The sequence below is a fragment of the Pelophylax lessonae genome (assembly GCF_965119305.1).
Source record: "Pelophylax lessonae genome assembly, chromosome: 2".
Classification (NCBI taxonomy): Eukaryota; Metazoa; Chordata; class Amphibia; order Anura; family Ranidae; genus Pelophylax; species Pelophylax lessonae.
The window spans coordinates 737,399,881-737,422,941 of NC_138769.1; the positions used below are offsets into that span (position 1 = coordinate 737,399,881).

The 23,061-nt window shown below is 45.9% G+C and overlaps 1 protein-coding gene across 3 annotated transcripts in view; it reads right to left on the reverse strand.

The window, feature by feature from the left end:
- The window catches only part of PDE2A (phosphodiesterase 2A), a 992,945-nt gene that overhangs the window by 90,946 nt on the left and 878,938 nt on the right, over positions 1-23,061 (reverse strand). For all 3 annotated transcript variants that reach the window (XM_082244574.1, XM_082244575.1, XM_082244576.1), the window contains one exon: positions 6,074-6,113. In XM_082244574.1, the coding sequence (XP_082100700.1) occupies positions 6,074-6,113 (40 nt within the window). The remainder of the gene's footprint in view (positions 1-6,073; positions 6,114-23,061) is intronic.

A 23,061-nucleotide genomic window follows, 5' to 3' on the forward strand; every position in this document is an offset into this window, starting at 1 on the left:
GTAGCTGTCTCCCGGGGCTCTGTCCTCAGGCCCCTTCTATTCCCAATCTACACCTCCTCCCTGGGACTGTTGATAAACTCTCATGGCTTCCAATGGCTCTATATTTAGGAAGCATCAGACCAGCAACTCTGGATGGACAGTTGGATAAATGGTTCTATAGTTAGGATATGTCTGGTCTTTAAACCAGGGGCTCTGGATGAAGAGTTAGATAAATGGCTCTATAATTAGGATATATCTGGGCTATAGATCAGTGGCCCGTTAGAATGTACCATTTGGTTACACCCTTTCATAGCGCTAACATACGCAATAGCAAACTCCATTATTTTTCTTACTTAAAGCGAGGGCGTCTCTGTTACAAGGAGCATCAATTTCCCCTTGTCTGCTAAGTGTTCAGTAATAGCTGATATTTGGCTTCCGAAGAAGGGGAATTTAATCACTCGGAAAGGTTATTAAAATGTCACCCCGCCACGTTATGACAGGCAGCATTTAATCCACTGATAAAGCGGTTTACAGTGCCGACCGGGAGCACCATGTCTCCATTACCAGGTGCCTCCCTGATAATTTCAGCTCGGAGTAATTTGTCTGCTTTCATGTTCCCAAATTCATATTTGTGATGGATTCTCGCCTCATTCGAAGGTAAGAGCGTGACGCCGCCAATGATAATTCATTTTAATTATTTTTCGTACATCAGCGGAGAAACACAAAGTGCCCGTCAGCTAGGAGCAGCAGACTGAGGTCTGAGCTACCAGGGAAGGAGAACACGTGATTATGTGATTCATATCACCAAGAACATGTCTGTCTAAAAAACCCGAAATTTCCTGAAAGGGATGTAGAAATGTATTCCTTGCCATATACAGATCACCAGCTGAGCGGATATCAAATGGATGGATGGATCGATAGATGGATGGATGGATTCTAGGACAATATCCCCCCGGACAATATCCCCCCGGACAATATCCCCCGGACAATATCCCCCGGACAATATCCCCCCAGACAATATCCCCCCGGACAATATCCCCCCTGGACAACATCCCCCCTGACAATATCTCCCGGACAATATCCCCCCAGACAATATCCCCCCGGACAATATCCCCCCTGGACAACATCCCCCCGGACAATATCCTCCCTGGACAATATCCCCCCTCTAACCCTAACCCTCTAACCCTAACCCTATGTCCAGGGGGATGTTTTCCGGGGGGATATTGTCCCGGGGGATATTGCCCGGGGAATGTTGTCCTGGGGGGATTATGTCCAGAGGGATGTTTTCCGGGGGGATATTGTCCGGGGGGATATTGTCCTGATACCGGATGGATGGATGGGTAGGTCAGTGGATGGATCAGTCAGTGGATGGATCAGTCAGTGTATGAATGGGTGGGTTGGTCAGTGGATGGATGGGTGAGTGGGTTGGTGGATGGATGGGTGGGTCGATGGATGGGTGAGTGGGTGGATGGATGGATCAATAGGTGGTTGGATGGGTGAATGGACAGACAGATGGATGGATGGGTGAATAGACAGACAGATGGAAGGGTGGATGGGTGTCCTATACTGGTAGAGGAGGGGATATCTGTGCTGATGTTGTCCATCTGACCATCTGTAGTTGTGATTTATTCCAGATCACCCTTCACCTATGCACTGCTAAATATAAAGTGAGGGTAAAGAACTTGAGGCTGTGCAATTCAAATTGAGAACACAATGAAAAAGTATGTGAATGGAGATGGCCTTCAGTGAAAACTATACTGTATCTACAAACCAGCAGAAGATAGATGGAGAAAGAAAGCTGAAGGCAGATCATAATTTTAACTTTTTCTGCAAAGCCCAATTTGGACCCATCCTCTCTTGCTCAATGGTGACCTTCAAATGTGATGGAGGGCCTTGTTGACCAGTCAAAAGGCCCAAGAGGGTCACATAAAATTCACCTATCTGTGCACCCTACTTAACTGACCACAGTTGTCCACCAGGACAGAAGGTGGCTTTGAAGAGATTTCCTTTTTCTATTGGGTCGACAAGACAAGAAGTGAAGGCCCCATACAAGAAAACCTCATGGGGGTTGTAATCATTCCTTACTGTACCCCCAAAAACATGTGAGCTTCAAATATCCTTTGATTACATTATATGTTCAGTTAGGATCACCCATGTTTGTGATATGTTTACCTTAAGTTCTGGCTAATAGCGAAACAATCTAATTGGCAGGCCGAGCTTGAAGAAATTAAGTTTCTCCAGTAGATGGATGGGCTCAGTCACTGGGAGAAGTGAAAACCAGGAAGTCTAGGTTGTATGCTTCTCTTTCAAGTAGTTGAAGGAATTTGGTCCTTGTATATGGAGTACTTGGGGAGGCTCCTCAGGGGCTGTACCAGGTTTATCCATCTGGGAGGAGCCTTCCAATGTTCTGTTAAAGTGGACCCACCAATAACCTTGTAAGTCTGCATGATCCTGACAAGTAACAATATACAGAGTGTGACAGTGCTCTGCCTTGCTACGGGGTAAAAAGAGGTTATGACCCAGGATTCTCATCCACACAGGTTGAGGGGCCCCAGGGGGTTCATTTATTCAGAGGAAATTGTTTATTTCAGTTTTCTTATCAGTTGGTAATTCCCAGTTTGGGACCTGGAGCATGGAGATTTCTTAGAGACTTGGGTGGGATCAAATCTTCAATTCTGGGCCCTGGTTTTCAGAACCACCAGCACACTAATTGGTGCTGGGCTTCTAGGAATGACCTCACCAGGGTTAAAGGGCCCCACTCCGACAGGCAGAGGAGGTCTCTGTCCAGGAGTACAGACAGGGGCAGACTGGCAACCTTCGGCCCAAGGGGAAGGTACAAATCCGAGGCCCATGGTGCAAAGACTCGGCCCTGCTCCCACTTTCCCTTACACCAACCCCCCCCCCCCCCGATTCTCCCTCTTCCCTTCCTCCCCCTGACCCCCATTCCAGGCTGAAGCTCTGCTCCAGATACTCTCTACTCACCGGCTGAATCCGAGTTCCCAACCTGGCCAGCAGGGGGCGGTTGGGGAGAGCTGGGACAGCTTGGTTGGGGCTGGCCAGCGGAGGAGAGTCTCCAGTGGGGCATGGAACTGGCCTCTGCTCAGACACAGCTTACACCATCCATGATGGGGAGGGAGGCCTGCGCTCTGTCCTTTTTTCCCCCCTCTGCACTCAGTAGGTCAGCAGTGGGGACTTATTACTTCTCTCCACCAGGAATCCTTTAAGCATGTCTGTGGCAGAAGCGGTGCAGCCTTTTTACAGGACATCAGAGCGGCCCAGGGGGCAATTTCCCCACGGCCCCCTGGCCCAGTCCTCCCCTGAGTACAGATGGGTGGAAGATAAATTCTGAAAACCCCTGCAAAGGGAAACTGACCAATGTTGTCTTTCTTTTGAACTTTCTTAATAAAAATGGACAAGAAAAGCCCTTAAAAAGAAGAATTCAGCGAGTGGCTATGTTCTTAATGTGCTACCACTTGAAGCTAGTTCTTATTTTTTTAGTAAACCTCTACCTTTTATCATTAAAAAAAAAAGCAATGCTTGAGCCGCAGTGACTCTGCCTAGGCTGACGTGATGTCATCAGTCTGCTGCAGGAAGGAGAAAACACTTCCTCAGTCTCCTCTTCTCCATTGATCAGACTTGAACATTGTAACAAGTCACAAGGTGAGAAACGGCAACAGGGGCTGAACTGTGTCAGACATTCATGAACACAGACAAGAACTGCACAAATTGCATCATCTCTGAGCCAGCAACTGAGCCCAAGAAGTATCTAGTGACCCTGGATGATAGTGGATCAAAGATGGTTCCATTCTTCTGGAGAGAAAAGCAGATGAAGGCATTGTCATGGGGAGTACTGTCATCTCTGTTAGCGGTAATACATACCTGGAAGGGTTACATTGACACATTACTGAGCATGCTGCACCCAACATGAGAAAATATTTTCTAAACCGAGTCCTCTTAAAGCAGTGGTCTCCAAACCGCAGCCTGGTGGCCAAATGCGTCTCTTTTCTTGCCTTTATCAAGGCCTTGGACACCAAGAGTAGGGCACCATTCCTCCCACTGACCACTGACACCAATGATAGGGCACTATTCCTACCCCTGATACCAACAATTGGCACTATTCCACCTTCTAATACAAGGGACTATTCCTCAGACTGACACCAACAATGGAGCACCTATCCTCCCACTGACACCAATGATAGGGCACTATTCCTTCCCCTGATACCAACAATTGGCACTATTCCAGCTCCTAATACAAGGGACTATTCCTCGGTTTATTCCTCAGACTGACACCCACAATGGAGCACCATTTGTCCCACTGAGACCTATGAAGGGGAACTATTCCTTCCTCTGATTCCAACAATTGGTACCATTCCACCTCCTAATACAAGGGACTATTCCTCAGACTGACACCAACAATGGAGCACCATTCCTCCCACTGACACTAATAAAGGGGCACCATTCCACCCCTAATACAAGGGACTATTCCTCGGTTTATTCCTCAGACTGACACCCACAATGGAGCACCATTTGTCCCACTGAGACCTATGAAGGGGAACTATTCCTTCCCTTGATACCAACAACTGGCACTATTCCACCTCCTAAAACAAAGGGACTATTCCTCAGACTGACACCAACAATGGAGCACCATTCCTCCCACTGACACCAATAAAGGGGCACCATTCCACCCCTAAATTCAAGGGACTATTCCTCAGTTTAATCCTCAGGCTGACAACAATGGGGTACCATACCTCCCACTGACACCAATAAAGGGGCACCATTCCACCCCTAAATACAAGGGACTATTCCTCAGTTTAATCCTCAGGCTGACAACAATCGGGTACCATACCTCCCACTGACACCAATAAAGGGGCACTATTCCTTCTCCTGATAGCAACAATTGGCACCATTCAACCCCCTAATACAAGGGACTATTCCCCAGACTGACACCAACAATGGGGCACCATACCTCCCACTGACACCAATAAAGGGGCTCTATTCCTTCTCCTGATAGCAACAGTTGGCACCATTCCACCTCTTAATACAAGGGACTATTCCTCAGTTTAATCCCCAGACTGGCACCAACAATGGGGCACCATTTAACCCACTAATGCCAATGAAGGGGAACTATCGCTTCTCCTGATAGCAACAATTGGCACCATTCCATCTCTTAATACAAGGGACTATTCACTTGTACCACCTCAGTGATTGCCTAATTCTGGCTTTGTCATTTCCACCCCATGGCCTGACCTTTCCTTTGAACCATCTATACCAGGGGTCTCCAAACTTTCCAAGCAAAGGGCCAGTTTATTGTCCTTCAGATTTTAGGTGGGCCTATAGTGGCCAGTGGGAGCAGGACATAATCAATGTCCCATCATTGGTTTGAATGGGAAGAATTGTTCCCCATTGTTGGTGTCAGTGGGAGGAATAGTGCCCCATTGATGGTGTCAGTTGGTGGAATAGTGCCCCATTGATGTTGTCAATTGGTGGAATAGTGACCCATCGATAGTGTCAGAGGGAGGAATAGTGCCCCATCAATGGTGTCAGTTGGTGGAATAGTGACCCATCGATTGTGTCAGTGGGTGGAATAGTGCCCATCCAATGGTGTCAGTTGGTGGAATAGTGCCTCATCGATGGTGTCAGTGGATGGAATAGTGCCCCATCAATGGTGTCAGTTGGTGGTACAGTGCTCCATCAATGGTGTCAGTTGGTGGAACAGTGCCTTATCAATGTTGTCAGTTGGTGGAACAGTGCCCCATCAATGGTGCCAGTTGGTGGAACAGTGCCTTATCAATGTTGCCAGTTGGTGGAACAGTGCCCCATTGATGGTGTCAGTGGGTGGAATAGTGCCCCATCTATGGTGTCAATTGGTGGAATAGTGCCTAATCGATGGTGTCAGTTTTTGGAACAGTGCTCCATCGATGGTGTCAGTTGGTGGAATAGTGCCCCATCAATGGTAACAGTTGGTGGAATAGTGCCCCATGGTCCAGATAAAGGCAAGCCAAAGGGACCTGGGCTGCAGTTTGGAGACCACTGCACTATACCGTGTAACAAGGATTTCCATCACTGTACAAAGATAAGAAGATGAGGAACTCACCCAAGTGTGTGAAGAGATTTTTGGCAACTTGCAAAAGGGCCTGCGGAGGAAAGATAAGAGTTAATTTTATTGAGAAAAATGCAAATTTGAAAAATTTATGATTGAGTTTTACAGATAGGCGTTGTGACGAAACGCGTAGCCACAATGCATGGCAATGCATCTGCTCTATGTGCAGTGTATCGTGGTGCCATTGATTGTGAATACATTGTACACTGTAGAGACCAACGCACGACGTGTCGCACCACAACATATATACCATGTATTGTGGTACAATGTAGAAAAAAAGGATCATGTACATTTTGATATCTGTTGTGGTGCGTTGTCAGCCTGTTCATGAATGGGGTACCATAATCCATCACACATTAAAGCGCGCCAGATCCTGCATGCATTAATTCACTGAAATGAGGTGAAGGAGCCCTAAGGCTCCATTCACATTTGCACGACTCCTGCAACTTTGATACGACTTTGGCTTTGACCACTGATAATGGACAACTGTTGCATGTATAATAATCAGGTGCGACTTTCATGCGACTTTTAAGGGCTTACATTGCAGTCTGCAGTACTCAAGCCTCACAAACGTCAGACCTAAGTAGTGCAGGAACCTTTTTAAAGTCTCTGGGACTTTAAGTCGCACATATTTGAATGGTTGTCATTGAAAAACATGGAGTGCAACTCGTCATGCGGCTTTAGTGGCCAAAGTCGCATGACGAGTCGCCCAAGTGTAAACGGAGCCTTAAAGTGGACCTTCACCCCCCCCCCCCCCAAAGATCATCTGAAGCTAGTGTTCTAGTGTTCCTGCTGTCTCAGCCTCCTGGGATTCCACACCGCATATCCCAGGAGGCTGCGGGAGTCAGGAACAACTGTGCTGGAGCTGTGGTCTGAACCCGGAGGAGGTAGCCAGCTTCCAATGGATGAGAAGGTCCAAGATGGTAGCATGTGACCCTGGCTGCTGGACCTGATCCGTGGATCACAGCAGGACAACCCAGGATCCCCTGGGCAGGTGAATATCTAAATCAAGGACAATGCTGCATGACAGGTAAGTCAAAGACCCCCCCTTCCAAGAAAAACTACTGGGGGGGGGGGGCACTTAATCTTTTTGCCCCCTTCCCCTGAACTAACCTAACTCACCTCCCCCCCCCCCCTCCACCTTGATCAACTGGAGGAACGTCCGCTGTTTCTGCTCCACAAGTCTTTGCTGTCCTGGCCACGCCTGCACAATACAGCCTCATAGACTTCTATAGGAACCGATGCCGAAGATGGACCCATACTGTATATTTCATATTTCTTGTCAGTTTTAGAAATTAGCGGTTGGCTGCAGATGAAAGGAGTTGTAAAGGCAGAAGGTGCATTCTATGCATTAAGATAAAAAGCCTTCTGTGTGTAGCGGCCCCCCCCCCTCATACTTACCTGAGCCCCGTCTCTGTCCAGCCATGTCCACGAGTCTCTCAGCCATCTGGGACTCTCTCTCCTGATTGGCTGAGATACCTCTGCTTTGCCATTGGCTCATGCAGCTGTCAATCAAAGTCAGTGAGCCAATCAGGAGAGAGAGAGAGAGCGGGGCTGAATAGGTAAGTATAACATGTTTGTTATTTTTTTTTCTTTTTTAACTGGTTGCCCACCACACGCCGCCTTTACTGCGGCAGTGAGTCTCTCCCAGGCAAACTGACGTAGGGCTATGTCAGTCGCGCGTCAGTGGGGACTCCGATGCACGGGGCCGCCGGCTCCGATTGCCGCCTGACACCCGCGATCGCTCCCCGCTGAGAGAGAAGGACGGTCGGATGTTGACACAGCTGACCGTTCTTCTCCCTGGAATGATCACAGAGCTCCTGTGACCCTTCTATATAGGATCACATGGTCATTCCACAAGCCATGCCCCCCCACAGTTAGAAACACGCCCCTTGGTACACATTTAACCCCTTGATCAACCACAGTGTTAGCCCCTTCCCTGCCAGTGTCATTAGTACAGTGACAGTGCATATTTATAGCACTGATTACTGTAGTAATGTCACTGGTACCCCCATAAATGTCAAAAATGTCAGTCAGGGGTCCGATCTGTCCGCCGCAATGTCGCAGTCCCGCAAAAAATCACAGATCGCCGCCATTACTAGTAAAAAAAAAAAACAATAAAAATGACATAAACCTTTCCCGTAGTTAGTAGACGCGATAACTTTTGCGCAAACCAATCAAAATACGCTTATTGCGATTTTTTTTTTCAACCAAAAATATGTAGCAGAAAACAAATTGGCCTAAAATGTTAAAAAACGTTGATTTTTAAAAAAAATTTTGCCGATGTTATAGCAGAATGTGAAAAAAAAAATATATATATTTTTTTTTTCAGAATTGTCGCTCTTTTTTTGTTTATAGCGCAAAAAAATAAAAATTTGCACGGGTGATCAAATACCACCAAAAGAAAGTTTGTGGGGGAAAAAAGGACATCAATTTAATTTGGGTACAGTGTTGCACGATCGCGCAATTGTCCATTAAAGTAACGCAGTGCTGAATTGCAAAATATGGCCTGGTCATTAAGGGGGGAAAATCTTCCGGTCCAGAAGTGGTTAAATGAGATTTTACAATTACTTTAAGGTCCAGTTCACATCTTAGCGATGCTGCGTGGTCGCATTTCTTTTTTTCTTTTGTTTTTAGAAAGGCACTATTCATTTGAATGGGCCTCCCTCCACTCCAAAAACATGCTAAAGAAGCTCATGTGCCAAATTTTGTCACCGAGCCAAGCAAATTTTGCAACGTTTATTTTTCATTTGTTTTGTCCCATGGAAAATGCACAGAAAAACGCATGACTGCTACCTGCATTTGGGGACCATTAAGAAATGATGGCACTACAAGTGCATCACGTGTTTTAGCGTTTCTTTCAAGCACTTGTAGAAACGCGGGCGGAAACGCACGTTTCTACTACGCCCATCTCCCTAAAGTAGAAAAGGTCACTTTTTAATAAAGTGATTTAAGTAACAATCATACACTCTGTATCCATCTTTTTTTTCCAATAAAAGTTTTATTTTCCTTAAAATAAGTGAACAAGATACAGCGATGATCAACATTCATCGAAGTCAAATGTAACACGCGTCTCTGTATCCATTTTTAACATTCCTATAGACTCCATCCATTGCATTGTATCATTTGGATGCCATCTGTTACATTGTATCATTTGGCTTCATTTGAATGCCATCCGTTACATTATATCACAGTGCTATGGCATTTGCACCACTAGGGGGAGCTGTGGCTCCAGCCTGAGCCTGCGCAGGGAGGACCTGCATCATTGGCTTCTCCTGGGGCGCTTCCAGCCACCTGCAGCCTCCCAGCCACAATCTGTGCTGCTGATTTCCAACCATCTGACCCAACAATTCTCATTCCTGGCCTCCTCCCTGGAGGCTTTTTAGCCTGAGGCCTGGCGTAGCCGCAGGGCTCGCAGACTGCGATCTCTGGATTGATGGTGGCAGTACGCTGAGACAGCGGTAATACTGCCTGTAACAGTTTAGTACTTATAATGAAGAAGGGACTAAACTGCCTGTAAGTGTGGCGCACCTCCGTTTGCCGCTCACTACTGCAAAAACATTATTTAACCACTTTACCACTTTACTTGTCTTACGTCCAGGCCACTTTTTGCGATTCGGCGCTGTGCGACTTTAACTGACAATTGCGTGGTCGTGCGACGCCGTACCCAAACAACATTTACGTCCTTTTTTTCCCACAAACAGAGCTTTCTTTTGGTGGTATTTGATCACCTGTGCGATTTTTACTTTTTGCGCTATAAACAAAAAAATGCGTTTATTTTGAAAAAATAACAATATTTTTAACATTTTTTTTATATGAAATTCCCCCCCAAAAAAATGTAAAAATCAAAATTTTTTTAAATTTTTGGCCAATTTGTTTTCTGCTACCTATGTTTGGTAAAAAAAAAAATCACAATAAGCGTATTTTGATTGGTTTGCGCAAAAGTTATTGCGTTTACTATCTAAGGGAAAGATTTTTGTCATTTTTGGTGTTTTTTTTTTAACGCGTAATGGCGGTGATCTGCAATTTTTTTTGCGGTACTGCGACATTGCGGCGGACAGATCGGACCCTTGACTGACATTTTTGACACTTTTGGGGGTACCAGTGACATTACTGCAGTAATCAGTGCTATAAATATGCACTGTTACTGTAAAAATGACACTGGCAGGGAAGGGGTTAATTTTATTGGAGAGGGAGGGGTTAATGTATGCCTGGTGCTTACTGACATGTGGGAGGGGAGGTGACTGAGTGACACAGGGACAGATCGGATGTCCAGCTATGCTGAACACTCCGATCTGTCACTCCCTGTCACTTGGGAGATCCGGCCGCTTGTATTTACACAGGCGGGCAGATCTCCACACTAGATCCCCGACGATCGGGGAAGAGCGGCGGCGATCGCCGCTGCTCCTCCCCTGGCCCGACTCCCGCTGTGACCGAAAACAGCGGGAGCGAGCCTCCGGCGGCGCGCAAGCGCCGCCCAGAAGGGGGAGTGTCTGACGACGTAGTACTACGTCGTCAGACGATAACGAGCCACTCTGCCGCAGTAATATTACTGTGGGCGGTGGTAAAGTGGTTAAGGGGGAACTCCGAACCCTGAAAATGGGCAACACAGCTAAATACTGAGTTGAAAGACACACATGATAACTGTTTTGCCTGCGTAAAGACTAATTCTGTTCAGACTGTATATTTGCAACGGCGTTAAGGTCAGTCTACCTAGCTTACTTTCTGAAAATGCTAGTCACCTGGCTGTTTTATGTCTAACTTGGAGCTGGTATGCAGATCAGGAAAGTCAGAATGAACTCCTTATCAACTGGCGATCCTGCAGCTCTGGCTCTCCTGTGCCAGTGAGTGACAGCTGCAGGGGAGCTGCAAGAGAGGGGGGGGGGGGGAGTGCCAGAAATGGCTGAGACATGGGAGCCTATGAGAGACATCAACCCTCCCAGCCATTGTCAAGCGCTTCCTCTTCTCTGCTGAAGCCACCATTCACTGACACTGGGATCATGTGATGGGTCAGAGAGGATTAAAAAAGGTTAGCATAGTTAACTTTTACACACAGGTTAGGCAGGATAGGTAGCATGAGGGTACATTTTTAAACATAGTTAGTGTTAGGCTGGAACTATAATTAAAGTGGAGTTCCACCCATTTTTGGAACTTTAGATCTATGTAATCCCCTTTAAAATGGCTTTTACCAATGGAAACTTTTTTTTTTTTTTTTTTGCTAGTAAGTACCTTAATTTCGGCTTTATTCCTCCTCTCCTCACTTCCTGGTCCGATCGGCGATGACGTCATTTGGCGATCCGCAGTGTCTGCTGGGATGTATTCTATTCCAGAAATCTCGCAGTAGCTGTATCTGTACTGAGCCGTGCCTGCCCCGCCTCCGCCCTGCCTCCTCTAATTGAGTTGCATTGTATGAATGTATTAAGGCTGTTCTCTGCCCCGCCTCCGCCCCGCCTCCTCTCATTGAGTTGCATTGTATGAATGTATTAAGGCTGTTCTCTGCCCCGCCTCTGCCCCGCCTCCTCTCATTGATTTGTAAGAGGAGGCGGGGCGGAGGCGGGGCAGAGAACGGCCTTAATACATTCATACAATGCAACTCAATGAGTGGAGGCGGGGCGGAGGCGGGGCAGGCACGGCTCAGTACAGATACAGCTACTCCGAGATTTCTGGAATTGAATACATCCCAGCAGACACTGCGGATCGCCGAATGACGTCATCGCCGATCGGACCAGGAAGTGAGGAGAGGAGGAATAAAGCCGAAATTAAGGTACTTACTAGCAAAAAAAAAAGTTTCCACTGGTAAAAGCCGTTTTAAAGGGGATTACATACAGCTATGTATTCCAACCTATTAAAAATGGGTGGAACTCCGCTTTAAGAGTTAGATTTTGGCATGAAATTTGGGTGATGGCAAGTAAGGGTCTTTTTATGGGCTGGGTTAGGCTTAAGGTTCAGGTAAAGAGGCAGTGGTGTGTTAGGGTCAGATTAAGGTTGGTATAAGGTTAGGGGTTATAATACACATAGGGCAATGTTTTTTTGCTTCAGTTTTATTTCGTTTTTTTGCTTTGATTTTACCACTGCTACGTTCTTCATACCAAATCCCAATGTCACTCCTAACAATGGCTGACCTATCCATCCTGAAAGTTACAGGCTCAAGGGGAGTGATACACACTGACTGCTATATGTGACTCAGCCTCCTTCGGGGCAAGTAATAATGAGGCTTTTTCAGGAGATTTTGGTTCCTTTTTCTTACCAGCCATGGATTGTTGGGGGCTCGTCCGGGATGACACATAACTAGTATTAGGCAGTCATAGAGGGTGATTTAATAGGCAGGCAATGACAGCCAGTTGACAAGCCCTTCCTGAGGGATAACTATGGCAGCTTAAAAACTAAGCTAATTTCAGGTTTCCTTGAAAAATTAAGGCTCCTTTCACACAAACGTTCTGATTGGGTCCGCCTGTCAGTTTTTTGGGCGGATCCGATTGGAACCTCCATTCTCCATATGGAGCGGCGGGTGTAAATGGACGTGTCTATTTACACCCGACTACATCCAATCTGATCCGCTAAAAACAGACAGATAGGGATCTGTTTCCTTCCTTCCTGGCCAGATCGGATCGAATGGCAGTTGGGTGTAAACAGACAGATGGTCTGTTTTCATCCAACTGCCCATAGAGGAGAGCGGGCTGTGACCATGTCCACTCTAAATAAGTAGAGCGGACACGGACCTGTCGCAGACAGAGTCTAACCATGTGAAAGGGGCCTTAGGGTTAGGGTCAGGTTAAGGGTTAGAATTTAGCATGAAATCTGGGTGATGGCAGGGAAGAACTAAGGTTATGGGCTGGTTTAGCAGGGAGTGGTGTATTAGGCTCAGATTAAGGGTTAGTGATAGTGCAGTGTCTTTTGTTTCACTTTTATTTTATTTTTATTTCACTAAGATTTTACCACTGCTATGTTCTTTACAGCAAATCTTAATGTCACCCCTAACACTGGCTGGCCTATGCAACCTGAAGGTTACAGCGTGAAGACGAGCGATATGCACTGACTGCTATATGTGACTTTGCCTCCCTCAGGGCAGGTAATAATGAGTCTGCTTCAGGAAATTTTGGGTTCTTTTCTGACCAGCCAAGCAGTGGTGCTTGTGGATTATTGGGGGCTCACCTGGGATGGTATGTAGCTAGTATTAGGTAGTCAGAGGAGACACATAATTCATTTTGGTATATGTGACTTTGCCTCCTTGACAGCAAGTAATAATTAGGCTATTTGAGGAGATGTTAGTCCCCTTTCTGACCAGCCAGACGCTGATGGTTGTGGATTGCTGGGGGCTCATCCGGGATGGTGTGTAGCTAGCATTAGGCAGTCAAAGGAGACACATAATTAATTTTGGTATATGTGAGTCCACCTCCTTTAGAGCAAGTAATAATGAGGCTATTTGAGGAATGTTAGTCCCCTTTCTAACCAGCCAGGTGCAGATGGTTTTGGATTGCTGGGGGCTCATCCGGGATGGTGTGTAGCTAGCATTAGGCAGTCAAAGGAGACACATAATTAATTTTGGTATATGTGAGTCCGCCTCCTTTAGAGCAAGTAATAATGAGGCTATTTGAGGAGATGTTAGTCCCCTTTCTAACCAGCCAGACGCTGACGGTTGTGGATTATTGGGGGCTCATCGGGGATGGTGTGTAGCTAGCATTAGGCAGTCAAAGGAGACACATAATTAATTTTGGTATACCTGAGTCCGCCTCCTTTAGAGCAAGTAATAATGAGGCTATTTGAGGCGATGTTAGTACCCTTTCTAACCAGCCAGGTGCAGATGGTTCTGGATTGCTGGGGGCTCATCCGGGATGGCGGCTAGCTAGCATTGGACAGTTAGAGGGGATACATACTAATGCCTCCTAATGGTGCTTTTTTTGTGTCTAATGCAAAGATAAAAATCAGGCTCACAAATATAGCATGTTAACATACTTTCTGGAATGGTTTACATGTAAATGAACCAATTTAACTGTCCTCCTATCAGCAGGCATTATAATATTTCACAATGTTTGTAGAAAACCTTGGCTAATGTACATGAAGATCCAAAGCTAAACTCCTCATTATTCATGTGAGGCACATATTCCAAAAGCTCAGAATGTATACTGACTGCAAATACTGCAGAGTTCCCCTTTACATCCAGCTGATTAACCCTTAGTATGCCAGGCAGATAGCTAGCATCCAGCCTTGGAATTTTCCAAAGAACGTATCTGCTGCTCGCTCTTGCCATGATAATCAGCTGTCAGTCTTCTCCTCGTTAGTCTACAACGCTACGCTGTTTAATTAGTTCACATTAATGTCTCCATTATAAATTAATTTCCACAATTCAGGGTTTTTTTTTTTCCCTCTCTCTTACCTAGCGCTTTGCAATCTCCCTTCTGCTCCGCAGGGGATAAAAGGCTAAAAGAGGGGGTCAATAAAGTTAATTACGTACAGACATTTATAATAACGTACAGCGGACTGCGTAGTCTCCTGTTTGCCTCATGTCGGCTCTGACACAGTAAGGCAAATGGAGGCAACAAACCTTCAACCTTCAACAAACTGTTACATGGTTGTCCTAATGAGCCACGTTGATGGTGGGCGTGGGGTGACGCAGGTGCCATTCTGCCATAGTCTTCCCTACCTTAGCTCTCCCTTGGGGCACCATGGTGGGGGTTGGGAAAGGGGGTGGGCAGAGCTCACAGTGGGGACATCACATCTAGCTGCCCCTTAGGAGACATGGTCCCTTTTATTGAACCGCATTTCTATTTTTAATATTTGTTCTTATTTTAAAGCCCAACGTAGGACACAACACAAAATACCCTTTGCAGGGAAATAAGGAGAAATACTTCCCTTATTCTGTAGTCCAGCAGTGTGATTGCCCCCCCCCCCCCATCTTCTCTTAACCACTTATGACCGTGGTTGCATGCTCGCCCCCCCCCCCCCCCCCACCACATACAAATCCCTGCATTGTCACGCATATTGTACTTCTTACAAACCTTACCGTTACTGATCAAACACAAAGATGTGCAGGAGCTCTCCAGAGCTTTCTCTCGTTTTCTGTGGAGAGGGAAGAGACCTCGCATATCTTCCAAAAAATTGTGCCTCCCCAGGCGAGACGCTGGTATCAACTTTCCTGACATACGACTGTATAATTTGTCTTGCTTGTTGAGGGTGGCTTTGGACTGGATATCCCGGTCGTCTCAATTCTCAAATTATGAGTTGGAGTCCCGGATGTCCGAGCCTTTCACTCTGTTGGCCCTTCTCCATGTCAGATGGGCTCAACTCCCTCCTAACCTGCGGCATAGCCTGCTCCTAAGGGACACGGTTAAAGCATGGAGGGAGATACGTAAGCTGCTAAAACTTCCACTGTACTTTTCCAAATATGTGCCGATCCGGGGCAACCCGGCCTTTCCCCCTGGTCTGGATCATGTAGTCTATAATCGTTGGCATCTAAAAGGACTGGTCACCTTTGCTCAACTATGTAACACCCAAACAGGTCTCTTACTCCCTATCTTGGACACCTCCAGGATGTACGATTTACCTGCCTCAGACTCCTTTTACTTGGCGCAATGTCGCCACTACGTACGCACTACCTCAACCAAACCTGATCAGCGGTTTCGGCTTTCACTCATAGACTCTCTTCTAGTTTCGGGCAAATATACCATCTCGGACATATACAAACCTCTCTTGCATTCGTGCCCACCGGCTATCTTTACATCATCTGCTAAGAACTGGCTCAAGGACTTTCCTGGAGAGGACACCCTACCCAAGATCGTCAGCGGTCTTCGGACCACTCTTGGACTTACCCCCAACTCTGTCTGGAAGGAAACACAAATCAAAATCTTTCATAGGGCGCATATTCCGTTCCTATCTGACAAGACTATCCCAGAGGCCCACAAATGTCCTCTTTGCTCTACCGAACGTCCGTCTCTTTATCACAAGTTTTGGGACTGTCCGTCTATCTCATCATTTTGGGACAAAGTCATTGCCTACATTGAAGGCGTCACCAAGTTGACTGCACCAAAAGACCCTCTTCTCTTGCTATTCGGATACTGGGATAAACGTCTGCAGAAATGGTCGAGCACTTCGGCCGAACCTCCTCGTCTATGGATTCTTACCACTCTACTAGTTGCTAGATGACTGATCTTGAAACATTGGATTACAACTACCCCTCCCCTCATCTCCATGCTACAGCCAGAGCTAACCACACTCCTCTCCATCGACCGCATCAACATGGACGCTACGTCCCCTTCTGCTAATGAGCATTTCCTAACCAAGTGGAAAGTCTTCCTTACGCACTTGTCTAAAACTCTAGACGACCCCCCCCCCCCTTGATGACTTTACATTTACTGTTCGTGACCCCACCATTCACACCACCTATGCCGACATGGGACTCACGTAAAGTTAGGCCATTGAGTTCTGGCCAACCCCCCCCCACTCACCCCCCCCCCCCTCCTACATGGCCTCTCCAGTCACTGTTGGCTGTATCTTTGTACAATTCTTGTGTATAACTGTTGTATATTCTGACTTGTTAAAATGCAAAATTTTCAATAAAAAAAAAAAAAATCCCTGCATTGTACACGATGACACCAGGTGGCCACCCAAAGACTCAGGGGGAAGAGGGAAGCACTGGAGCCTTCTGGAGCCATGAATAGTTCCTCAACCTCTTAGACACAGGGAGGGATTACTCTCTCTATACAAGTCTATTAGAATGAAAAAGCAACCTAAATCAGGTCAAATAGCTCAGCTTTGAAGGAGGTCAAATGCAAGATGAATGCACCCGTCAATTAATTATGAATGAACAGAAGCATCTTAAACTGATGTCAAAAGCAGTCAACACTGGTAATTAGTGTTAAAGGGGGGGGGGTCTGTGTTAGTGTTACATAGAGGGATATGTTAGGTAACCAGGAAAGGTTAAGTGATGGGGTTACAGGAAAAGTTAGTATTAGGGTTACAGGGAAGTTGAGCTTTACAGGAGAGGTTACTGTGAAGGTTATAGGAAGGGTTAGTTTTGGGGTTACAGGGAGGGTAGAGTTGGAGGTAAAGAGAGGGTGAGTGTTGGGTTTACAGGGAGGGTTATATTTACAGGGAGGATTAATATTATGGTTATGGGAGAGATTAATCTGAGGGTTATATGGAGGTTTAGTGTTGGGGTATCAAGGAGGGTTATATAGTTACATAGTCAGTAAGGCTAAAAAAAGACACCAGTCCATCCAGTTCAACCTGTGTGAGTGTGTGTGTTTGTTTCAATAGTAAATCATATATCCTTGTATGCTGTGATTGTTAAGATGCCCATCTAAGTGTTTTTTGAAACTATCGGTGCTCCCTGCTGAAACCACTGCTTATGGAAGAGAATTCCACATCCTTACTGCTCTGACAGTAAAGAACCCTCTCCAGAGGTGTCCAATCTATGGCTCTCCAGCTATTGTGGAACTACACATCCCATGAGGCATTGTAAATCTCTGACATTCACAGACATAACTAGGCATGGGAATTGTAGTTCCTGAACAGCTGGAGGGCCATAGTTTGGACACCCCTGCTCCACACAGATTTCAGATAAACTGCTTCTCTTCCAATTTTAACTCCAGCGTTAGGGTTAAAGTGAAGTTTAGTTTTACAGGAGGAGTTACTGTGAGGATTATAGGAAGGGTTAGTGTTGGGGTTACAGGGAGGGTTAGTTCTACTGTATGTTTACAGAGAAGGGTAGTGTTATAGTTAGAGGAGGGGTTAACCTGAGGGTTTTAGGGAGCATTAGTGTTGAGATGTCAAGGAGAGTTAATGTTATGGTTTAAGGGAAGGTTAGTGCTAAGGTTACAGAAGGGATGGTGTTGGGGTTACAGGAAGGGTCAGTGTTGGGGTTACAGGAAGGGTCAGTGTTGGGGTTACAGGGAGGGTTAGTGATGTTGTTGCAGTGAGTATTAGTGTGAGGCTTACAGAAAGGATAAGCGTGAGGGCTAGAGAGAGGTTGTTGTTGGGGTTACAGGGAGGGTTAGTGTTAGGGTTACAGGAAGGGTCAGTGTTGGAGTTACAGGGATGCTCAGTATTAGGATTACAGGAAAGGTTAGTGTTGGGGTTACAGGAAGGGCTAGCGTTGGGGTTACAGGAAAGGTTAGTGTTGGGGTTACAGATTACAGGGAGGGTCAGTGTTGGGATTACAGGAAAGGTTAGTGTTGGGGTAAAAGATTACAGGGAGGGTCAGTGTTGAGGTTACAGGAAAGAATAGTTTTTGAGTTACAGGGAGGGTTTAATATTGATGTTACAGGCATGATTAGTATTGGGGTTACAGGAAAGGTTAGTATTGGGGTTACAGGGAGGGTTAGTGTTGGGGTTACAGGGATGGACAGTGCTAGAGTTACAGGAAGAATTTGTGTTGGGGTTACAGGAAGGGTCAATGCAAGGGTTACAGGGAGAGTTAGTGTTGGGATTACAGGAAAGGCAAGTTTGGGAGTTACAGGGAGGGTGTAATGTTAGGATTACAAGATAGATTAGTATTGGGGTTACAGGGAGGGTTAGTGTTGGAATTACAGGAAAGATTAGTATTGGGGTTACAGGGAGGGTTAGTGTTGGGGTTACAGGAAAAATTAGTGTTGGGGTTACAAGGAGGGTTAGTGTTGGGGTTACAGGGAGGGTGAGTGTTGGGGTTACAGGGAGGGTCAGTGTTGGGGTTACAGGGATGGTTAGTATTGAGGGTAAAGAAAGGGTCAGTGTTAGTTTGGGGGTTACAGGGAGGGTTTAATGTTGGGGCTACAGAGAGGGTCAGTGTTGGGGTTACAGGAAAAATTTGTATTGGGGTTACAAGGAGGGTTAGTGTTGGGGTTACAGGAAAAATTCATGTTGGGGTTACCGGGAGGGTAAGTGTTGGGGTTGGAGGGAGGGCCAGTGTTGGGGTTACAGGGAGGGTTAGTGTTGAGGGAACAGGAAAGGTTAGTTTGGGGGGTTACAGGGAGGGTTTAATGTTGGGGTTATAGGGATGGTTAGTGTTGGGATTACAGGAAAGATTAGTATTGGGGTTACAGGGAGGGTTAGTGTTGGGGTTACAGGTAAGGTTAGTGTTGGGGTTACAGGGAGGGTTAGTGTTGGGGTTGCAGGGAGGGTTAGTGTTGGGGTTACAGGACAAATTAGTGTTGGGGTTGCAGGGAGGGTCGGTGTTGGGGTTACAGGGAGGGTCAGTGTTGGGGTGACAGGAAGGTTTAGTGTTGGAGTTAACATCAGAAGCTCTGCTCCAATACCTTCCAGTGTCCATCTCCCTCCAATTAAATTCCCAAACCACCAATCTACCCTCAAGATCAATAATAAATGGGTCCCTTTTGCTCTTGTAAACTAGAAAACAAACCAAAGTGTCTATTAAGAGCTCCATCCTTCCATCGTTATTCCTGACATCGCCATCTGTCTTTTCCATCGTTATCTCCACCAGTATTTGTTCTGTCATTATCTGGGTCTCTCTGGCGGTGATCAAACCTCGTCTCATCCCATAACTCCCCCAATTACTGTCCCACATCACTCTCCCCTATTACAGGGGCCCCCCGGGCTCTATTTCCCACCCGTTAGGCATTGTCTAATTAATCCCACTGCTTATTCCAGAGAAGAGGCGATTGAGACGCACTGGCAGGTACGCCGCTGTGTGAATATGTAGCATGCCGCCAGCAGAAACCTTGGGAGAGACCGGCGGTGGCGATACATATTCACGAGGCGTCAGGGAGATGATGGCTTATCAGTGTCTGGATGAGAAGGTTAAAGATACTTCAGGGGTATACAGACTGTCATTTCTGTCCTTTGCGCTCCTTCGGAGTTCGCAGTAATTCGTATTCCGCGTGCCGCTGATGTTTATATCTGACTTTGTGCAGCTGTTGTGTCTTCATTGTGGCAGAATGCAGAAGTGGATGTTTATCATGGAGGGGCCTCATACATAATCAGGAGCCGACTTTAGCTACTATCATTGCTGCTCCACAATGTATCACATTGTTGCAAGAGATGCACACGGAATGCCAACCATTGGATCAATAAGGCCCCATTCACATATGGGGGTAGAAGAAAGAGGAATTTCTGCCCTGTTTCTGCAAGAATGCGCTTGCGGTACCATTATTTCCTAATGACAGCCCAAACGTAGGTAAAACATGCGAAAAACGTCCAAAAACGCCTGTCGCAAAATACGCTTGGCTCCGTGCTACAATTTGCTACAATTTGGTTCATGAGCATGTTTTCTGGAGTAGAGGGAGGCCCATTCAAATGAATGGTGCCACTCTAAGAACACTTAAAAAAAAAAGCTTAAAAAATGCAACGCTTAGGTGTGAACAGGCCTAAATACAAAACAGCGCTCAATCCTTTGTATGCAATGATCACAACCGATCAGACACTTTGCATGTAATAAAAGTATTGAGGCCCATTTAGAAATTTAATTTCAAAATAGTGAAATAATTTGGGACATAAATCCACCTTATTGGTAATCAAGAAATTCCATGCTTCTGTCATTGTAAAAATTTTGAAAATCAATACTCACCTACTGCATACACTGTTGGGCAATTCATCCTCAAAGTTCTCAGAATAAACTCTGAATCCCCAGCACCTATCTTCTTATTTTCTATGGTAGCCATTCTTAATCAGGGTTTTGTGGAACCCTAGGGTTCCTCCAAAGGTTGCTAGGGGTTCCTTGAGGTGTGGCAGATTGGCCACCAATCTGAGCATCGATCTGTGCAGGATTCATCTCCTGCATACAGTGTGGGGCAATTCTTCTCACAGTTCTCAAAATAAACTCTGAATCCCCAGAGCCTATCCTCCTTTTTTCTATGGCATCTGTTCTCAACCAGGGTTTTGTGGAACCCTAGGAATCCTCCAAAAGTTGCTAGGGGTTCCTTGAGGTGTGGCAGATTGAACACCAATCCGAGCATCAATCTGTGCAGTACTCAACTCCTGCATACACTGTGGGGCAATTCATCTTCACAGTTCTCAAAATAACCTCTGAATCCCCAGCACCTATCTTCTTATTTCCTAGGGTAGCCATTCCCAATCAGGGTTTTTGGAACCCTAGGAATCCTCCAAAGGTTGCTAGCAGGTTCCTTGAGGTGTGGCAGATTGACCACCAATCTGAGTATCAATCGGTGCAGTAATCACCTCCTGCATACATTGTGGGGCAATTAATCCTCACAGTTCTCAAAATAACCTCTGAATCCCCAGCGCCTATCCTATTATTTTCTATGGTATCTGTTCTCAACCAGGGTTTTGTGGAATACTAGGGCTCCTTCAAAGTTTGCTAAGGGTTCCTTGAGGTGTGGCAGATTGACCACCCATCTGAGCATCTATCCGTGCAATACTCACTTCCTACATACACTGTGGGGCAATTCCTCCTTAAAGTTCTCAAAATAACCTCTGTTCTGTAGAACCCTAGGGTTGCTCCAAAGGTTTGCTGGGGGTTCCTTGAGATGTGGCAGATTGAATGTGCGGGCATAGTAAAGAGGCCCATTTAGAAATTAATTTCAAAATAGTGAAATCATTTGGGACATAACCCCACCTTATTGGTAATCAACCAATTCCATGCTGCGGTCATTGTAAAAATTTTGAAAAACAATACATACCTACTGCATACACTGTTGGGAAATTCATCCTCAAAGCTATCAGAATAAACTCTGAATCCCCAGCACCTATCTTCTTATTTCCTAGGGTAGCCATTCTCAATCAGGGTTTTGTGGAACGCTAGGGTTCCTCCAAAGGTTGCTAGCGGTTCCTTGAGGTGTGGCAGATTGACCAGCAATCTGAGCATCAATCCGTGCAGGATTCATCTCCTGCATACATTGTGGGGCAATTCATTCTCACAGGTCTCAAAATAAACTCTGAATCCCCAGCGCCTATCCTCTTATTTTCGATGGTATCTGTTCTCAACCAGGGTTTTGTGGAACACTAGGGCTCCTTCAAAGTTTACTAGAGGTTCCTTGAGGTGTGGCAGATTGACCACCCATTTGAGCATCTATCCGTGTAAAACTCACTTTCTACATACACTGTGGGGCAATTCATTCTCAAAATTCTCAAAATAACCTCTGTTGAATGTGTGGGCATAGTACAGAGGCCCATTTAGAAATGTAATTTCAAAATAGTGAAATATTTTGGGACATAACCCCACCTTATTGGTAATCAGTGAATTCCATGCTCTTGTCATTGTAAAAATTTTGAAAAACAATACTCACCTACGGACTACACTGTGGGGTGATTTATCCTCAAAGTTCTCAAAATAAACTCTGAATCCCCATCACCTATCCTCTTATTTCCTATGATAGCCATTCTCAACCAGGGTTTTGTGGAACTCTAGGGTTCCTCCAAAGGTTGCTCAAGGTTCCTTGAGGTGTGGCAGATTGACCACCCATCTGGGCATCTATCCATACAATACTCACTTCCTACATACACTGTGGGGCAATTCATCCTCAAAGTTCTCAAAAAAACCTCTGTTCTGTAGAACCCTAGGGTTGCTCCAAAGGTTTGCTGTGGGTTCCTTGAGATGTGGCAGATTGAATGTGCGGGCATAGTTCTGGGGTCAGTGCACCTTGACAGAGCCAGCGGCATGACACCAGTGATATTATTGCTGGGTGAAAGGATAGCGTTATGACCACCTCTGTTAGGGGAGCAATGTCTCGAATGACCGCCAATGTACGGGGGCCCCTGATAAAGTGGTTTTAGCTGGGGTTCCCTGAGACCTGAAAATTAGTTCAAATGTTCCCCTGGGTTAAACCTGCCAGCCCTCAAATAGAAATGCACAGCATGAATTTCTAAGTTTTTCGAAACTTACTTCAGAATCTCAATTGCGATCCTTAAGGATGAAATTACTCCACAGTACAAGCAGCTAAAGAGGTGAGTGAGAGTTGGTTTAAAATAGGATGGGTTCCCTGAGACCTGAAAATTAGTTCAAGGGTACCCTTGGGTTAAACCTGCCAGCCTTTAAATAGAAATGCACAGCAGGAATTTCTAAGTTTTTAGAAACTAAAGCTGGATACACACTA